We start from the raw sequence: 7110 nt of genomic DNA on the forward strand, positions 1-7110 counted from the left end.
CGTAGAATGGTCACATACCAAAATCTGATGTCGTGTGTTTTTCTTCCAGAAGGAAAGTGTGCGGAACTGCGGGCTCCCTGCCACCATCGTTTTTTGCAGGGTCAAGTCAATGAGCGCGCACGTTCGTGGGCTTCTTGGAAAGAGCGATGGCACATGTCAATTTACTTTTGTTGATGCATTTCAATCACGATTCACGATGGAATCAAATTGCCGTAGCTTGCCTGATTTCCAGACTCAGCACAATCATATTCATTGACTGGAATCAAATTGCCTGGCAGTTGTCTATAATGCGACTTTTTGAAAGCTTTTTCGGTGGGTTTTTCTGGTTAAAATCCGGCAGCAATTTATTGGAATTGATAGCTAGTTTCTGCACAATTAAAGCGTCCCATGGGTTTTCCAGTGTGTTGAATCCAAATATGCAGTTAAAAAACCATTTTAACTGCAACAAATCAAGATTTAACCTCAATTTCTTCCGCTGGATTCCGTCACCGGAATCTCCAAAAAGTCGCATTATAGCTTCTTCATTGACTGGTTGACACGCAAAAGGTAGCCAATCGATACAAGTTCATGGACCACTGCTTCTGCAAATATATTCATCCATCCGCTCTGTAAAGAACAAGGGGCCTCCACAGGCAACTGAGAGAATTTGCGAGGAAAAATTAAGAAAAATGGCCGCTACCCAAATGGGAAATGCATATGGCTATGTCTTTGTGTTACTGCTTGGATTGTTGCTCTGCTTGCATTGCAATTGCTTGTCAGAGGAAGGCCAATTACTATTGCAATTCAAGGCGAGTTGGAATACTAGTGGGGAACTCAGTGATTGGAGAACTGATTCAAATAGTGACGGTCACTGTAACTGGACTGGAGTCACCTGTGATAGAAACACCAAGTCTGTTGTGGGTCTGGACCTTCAAAACTTGAATATCACTGGAACAATTCCTCACAGTATCGGTCAATTGAGTAATCTGAGGGACTTGAACTTGTACTTGAATTACTTTGGCGGGGATTTTCCGTCTGGGCTGCTGAATTGCACCCGTTTGCGAAGCTTGAATTTGTCTCAGAACATGTTCAGTGGGCTCTTGCCGAATGAGATATATAAACTGGAGGAGCTGGTAAAATTGGATCTCTCAGCCAACGATTTTTCTGGGGACATTCCTGCTGGGTTCGGACGGTTGCCTAAGCTTGAGGTATTGTTCTTGCACTCTAATCTGTTGAATGGTACTGTTCCTTCCTTTCTTGGAAATCTCTCTTCGTTGAAAAACTTAACTCTGGCCTACAACCCTCTGGCTCAAGGGGTAATCCCACATGAACTCGGGAGCTTGTCAACGCTGCAGTACTTGTGGATGACAAATTGCAGTTTAGTAGGAGAAATTCCAGAGTCATTAGAGAATATAAGAGATATGGTACACTTGGACCTCTCACAGAATCGTTTGACTGGAAGGATCCCCAACACGTTGATGGCCTTTTCAAACATGACAGATTTATTTCTATATAAGAACAATTTACATGGACCAATTCCAGACAATATCAACAATCTTAAGAGTCTTGTGAATTTGGATCTGTCAATCAATGAGCTAAATGGAAGCATCCCCGATGGAATTGGGGATTTGACAAACATAGAGACACTGCAGTTATTCAACAACAAGCTCTCTGGGTCTATACCCTCTGGGCTTGAAAAGCTTACTAATTTAGTCCATCTCAAGCTTTTTACCAACAAGCTCACAGGACTAGTGCCCCCGGGAATTGGAATGGGTTCTAAACTTGTTGAGTTTGATGTATCAACGAATGAGCTTTCGGGTCCTCTTCCGCAGAATGTCTGTAAAGGCGGAGTACTGATAGCTTTCATTGTTTTTCAGAATAAATTTAATGGCAGCCTGCCTGAATTTCTAAGAGATTGTCCTAGTCTGACCAGTGTCCAAGTCCAGGATAACCATCTAAGTGGTGAGGTTCCTCTGGGGTTATGGATTTCCCCTTTCCTTGGAGAATTCAGATTGACAAACAATGCTTTCCATGGCCAAATTCCTGTTCAAATCACTAAAGCTGCCAGTCTGTGGGCGTTGGAGATATCAAACAATCAATTCAGTGGAACTATTCCCTCTGGCGTTGGACAACTGTGGAATCTCAGCAGCTTTCTCGCCAGTCACAACAATATATCAGGGAATATTCCAGTGGAACTCACTAGATTATCCTCACTGTCGAGGCTTTCTCTTGATCACAATATGTTGTATGGGGAACTTCCTGAGACAATAATATCATGGAAAGGTCTTTCTCAGCTTAACCTTGCCAACAACCGCATCACCGGATCAATTCCTGCATCGCTTGGGTTGCTGCCTGTTCTTAACAGCCTTGACCTCTCAAACAATTTGCTTTCAGGGAAAATACCTCCTGAGTTAGACAATCTCAAGTTGAGTTTTCTGAATGTGTCTGACAACCTTTTGTCTGGCTCTGTTCCTCTTGATTACAATAATCTGGCCTATGATAAAAGTTTTCTTGACAATCCGGGCCTTTGTGGAGGCGGGCCATTAATGCTACCTTCATGTTTCCAGCAGAACGGCAAATCTGAAAGTCATCTATATAGGGTATTGATTTCGGTCATTGCTGTGATAGTAGTACTCTGCGTAATTGGTATAGGTTTCTTGTATAAGACATGCAAGAATTTTGTTCCGGTTAAATCAAGTACAGAGACATGGAATCTCACAGCCTTTCACAGGGTAGAATTTGATGAGTCAGACATTCTGAAGAGATTGACAGAAGATAATGTTATTGGAAGTGGAGGTGCGGGCAAAGTGTACAAGGCAACCCTGAGAAATGATGATATTGTTGCTGTGAAAAGGATCTGGAACGACAGAAAACTGCAGTCTGCCCAAGACAAGGGATTTCAAGCAGAGGTGGAGACTCTAGGGAAGATCAGGCATGCCAACATTGTCAAGCTGCTTTGCTGTATATCTAGTTCAGATTCTAATCTGTTAGTGTATGAATACATGCCAAATGGTAGCCTGTATGAACGGCTTCATAGTTCTCAAGGGAAACGTTGGATTGGCCTACTCGTTATAAGATTGCTTTTGGTGCTGCTAAGGGAATGTCCTACCTGCATCATGGCTGTTCCCCTCCAATACTACACAGGGATGTTAAATCATATAATATATTGCTGGATTCTGAATTGGAGGCCCATATTGCTGATTTTGGTTTAGCTAGAATTGTAGAGAAGCTGGGTCAGAAGAACATAGTATCAGGTGTTGCTGGAACATATGGATATATTGCCCCAGGTAAGAATTTACAACCGAATTGTTAATGCCTGTGAATATATGTGTATATATATGTGACAGTCAACAGAAAATAAACAATTTTATATGAACTGATTTAATTGATGGACATGTGTGCATAGTATGCTTACACCCACAAAGTGAATGAGAAAAGTGACATATACAGCTTTGGTGTGGTCCTGCTGGAGCTTGTGACTGGCAAGAAGCCCAATGATGTAGAATTTGGAGATTACTCTGACATTGTTAGGTGGGTTCGCAATCAGATTCACATCGATATCAATGACGTCCTGGATGCACAAGTAGCAAACTCATATAGAGAAGAAATGATGCTGGTGTTAAGGGTGGCTCTGTTATGCACTAGCACTCTGGCCATCAACAGGCCTTCAATGAGGGAAGTCGTGGAAATGCTATTTTTCTGCAGCACAGATGAACGAATTAGAAAGGAAGCAGCTACCACTTTGTCTCCCCATCTCAAGAGGAATCCCAGTGCTTTTAGATATGCTCCCCCTTCTGTATGCACTAGCACATGTCCATTTAATGACAATAAATGTGGCATAGACTTGTGACCTTTATCTTAATTTATGGCTGATATTAAAAGCACTGTTCAGTGATGCCCTATACCTTGCTGAAAACTGTAGGAGAATTTGATTCACAGAGAAGTACTAGATCTCTATCATACAATGGTTTTATTAGTTTGTTCCAAACAGGAGATGCATCTATCCCAGTGGAAACATTTCATCAATCCCTTGCACAGAAGCAGTTGTTATCCGCCAAATCACCAAGAACAACGTTGCAGGCAAAGAATAGACCTGTTGGGTCTTCATCAAAGGCATCAGGAGATCCACCAGCCAGATTTGGTAACAAGTTATAGCAGGGCTAGGATCTAACCCTCTCCATAGCACACGTATATGAGCTGTTGTTCTGTAGCATAGCCTTCAAAACAAGAATCCTTTGAGTTTCACATTCCCTTTAGTGTATATAATAGGACCTTTTGGTAGCCCAACTGTGAAACATCTTATGCAGGGTACCCTGTTTTGAGACTATTCTATCAAAGAGATGATGACAAAGTAATAGGTGAAAAACAATGCGGTATATATATCCTCGAGCTCATCATCATGGATGGGTGACTGACAGTAACTTCGCTGAATCTCATCTACCATTTAAGGGTAGTCATGAGGTTTTGCTGTCTAGTTAGTGCACTGAGTATTGTAGTGTATTTTACCCTTTAATTAGGCATCAGCAGATGAATTGTAAGCACAAAAAGTAGTAACTACCAAAGGAGGATATACAAACAGCCTACCAGAGTCTGAAGGCTACCTCCAAGAGTCGTATGAAATAGAATAAAGTTGAGTAATTTTCATTTTGTTACTGAAAATTGTGTATATATAGAAAGTTTTATTACATATTCTTTTTAATTTATGGTAGATATAAAATTGGTGTATGATTGCTAAAGTTTATTTAAAAAAAAAAAATCCCATACCTTTAACCATTATACCCATTTTTTTTTACTATCTATCCTATAATAAATTTATCTAATACTTTTAATTATACTCTCTTTAAAACAATCACCAAATAAATTTACAACCCACTTATTAATTAATTCATACACAACTTAAACCACATTAAAATGAAAAAGGCATATGTAATTGCAGATACAATAACATAATAGTCTCACAGGGAAAAATGATATTTGCTATTAAAATTAAAATGACTATTACATTTAGCTTATTTGCCATAAAACACAATAATAGTGTTCAAGTCATAAACACATTTCTCATGTTAATATGTGGATTGTTGTTTTGCAGGTCTAGCCAATTAAGATCATGTGTTCTGATTCCAATACATGCTTCTCTAACACTTTCCAACTTTTAAATTTTTAAAATGAAATTTTAAATGTATTATGAACGGTTCTTATGTATTCACATTTGATTTTTTATTACTTTTATAGGTTAAATTTATAAGAAATAAAGAAATAATTGAATAAAATTAATATTAATCATAAATACGTAATAAAGAGAAATAATTAGTAATAATTAGTATTAAGGCAACACAAGATATTGTACAAAAGGATTGAAATCTTAGAAAGAGAAAACAACCCAAGAATGGTTGTAAGAGAGAAAACCAAGCACAAGAGAGAATGAATAACTGTCCTTATGTAGTTTACTTAGAAGAATTAATACATTACTTGAAAGAGAAATGCAAAAGAGAGTGGGTATATAAATTATTAACTCAAAGGTAGGGTGCCTTCCCTAATGGAGTTTTGAGCCTAAGTGTACAAGGCCAACATTAGCCAAAACTACAAATGTAAAAAGATAAAATATGAGGTTGTTTATGAGTGAATGTGAAGATAACACTATTTTCAACATCCCTGGTTATGTTGAATAGGGGCAACTTAGAGAAAACATTAGATAATATCTCCCCTAAATGGTGAACTTCCCACAACAATACTATTCCTCAAGTTTGTGAAGGAAGCCTTTGCTAAAGTTTTTGTGAAGATGTTGACATACTTGTCCATAATCTTGATCTCCAAAAATGTAAGGTACTATAAATATGTGAATTAGGCTATGAACCAAACAATATGGTTAAGGGCCAAGTAATGTAAAAGATGTATATAAAAATTATTATATAAAAATGCATCATTAGCTATGTGACGACATAGGGTTAAAATAATGGGGGGCTATGATTCCACAAATGATCCGAAGATAAAAAATAGGCTCAAAATGAAAGTGCTCAGAATCTCCTGAAGCTGGCATCAAGTCATAGTGTTCGTCGTCCTGGTTCTAATGACCTTGAATCACCTCAATCCGACATTGTATGAAGAAGTTATGACGTTATGAAGTTTTTGACCAACGACTAAAAAAACGTCAACAACAAGGTTAACTGGACTGCTGACTAGGTAGTCCATACAACAGATGTCATCAACTGTCTGTGCAGGGTACGGTTGGAAGCGAACCAATCAGGTCTTGACACATGGCATGTTCATATGGGTGCATTTGGCACAGTGTGGTTGGTTCATACAATATGAGGTGGCTCAATTGGATGCTGCTATGTGGCCCTATTAGAGGGCGCCACGTAGCCCTCTATGATTGGTCAAACTTTTTATATATATAGGCCCAAACGCCTCAGTGGGATTCGACCTTTCGACTTGCCGCATAACAACTCTACACTTTACCGTCACACCACCAGTTAGTTCTTAACTGTATAGTTCATTGGTTAAGTTTAAAGTTTAATTGTTTGACAATTAGGAGGAGGGGTCGGCCTGTGTCCCTAGCCCTTGGTCACGTCCAGTGCACATGCCCACGGTGTAAGGGACATGGCAAGGATTAAGCTCCATCCCCTGGTTATGTGCTGTCAGACAACTGACGACAAGAGCTAAGCGGAAGGGGCAGGGCACTTGGCCCTAACCTAGGTCCATCGACATCCATGCAACCACAAGCGAAGACCTAGGCAGAGGGCCCAGGCGGATAAGCCCCTGGTCCCAGGTTCCTCAACACACGAATGACTGAAGCAAGAGCTATGGTGAAGGGCGTGGGTGGATAAGCCTCAACCCTTGGTTTTCAACCACTGATATGACCATAGGTGGAGCCATAGTCGGCAAGGGCGGGCAGTTAGCCCCAACCCTAGGCCACATTGCCATGATGTGACAATGTCTAGATGGAAAAGGAGCTAAACCGGCGGGGGCAGGCAGTTGGCCCATCCCCCGTCTCTACGGGCGCCATGTGGCTCTGATCAGGTACATAGGGTTATTGGAAAAATTAACGAGGCAACAAATTACACTTTTTGCAGTGCGAATCTCGTCGATCCTAGGTGAAATTGTCGCTCTGTGGACTGAGAAAAGGGCACAATT

The 7110-nt window shown here is 40.2% G+C and overlaps 1 protein-coding gene across 1 annotated transcript; it reads left to right on the plus strand.

Annotated features, from left to right (window-relative positions):
• The first annotated feature begins 373 nt into the window (after positions 1-373).
• Positions 374-4669, plus strand: LOC149259316 (uncharacterized). Its single transcript, XM_089418078.1, is given in 3 exon segments — positions 374-3024; positions 3027-3266; positions 3384-4669. Coding segments are annotated over 3 exon segments (3042 nt in total). The 5' UTR covers positions 374-668; the 3' UTR covers positions 3830-4669.
• Positions 4670-7110: the final 2441 nt, after the last annotated feature.

The sequence above is a fragment of the Pinus tabuliformis genome, chromosome 6 (genome assembly GCF_031772625.1).
Source record: "Pinus tabuliformis cultivar Carrire ecotype Pingquan chromosome 6, CPIR1, whole genome shotgun sequence".
Classification (NCBI taxonomy): domain Eukaryota; kingdom Viridiplantae; phylum Streptophyta; class Pinopsida; order Pinales; family Pinaceae; genus Pinus; species Pinus tabuliformis.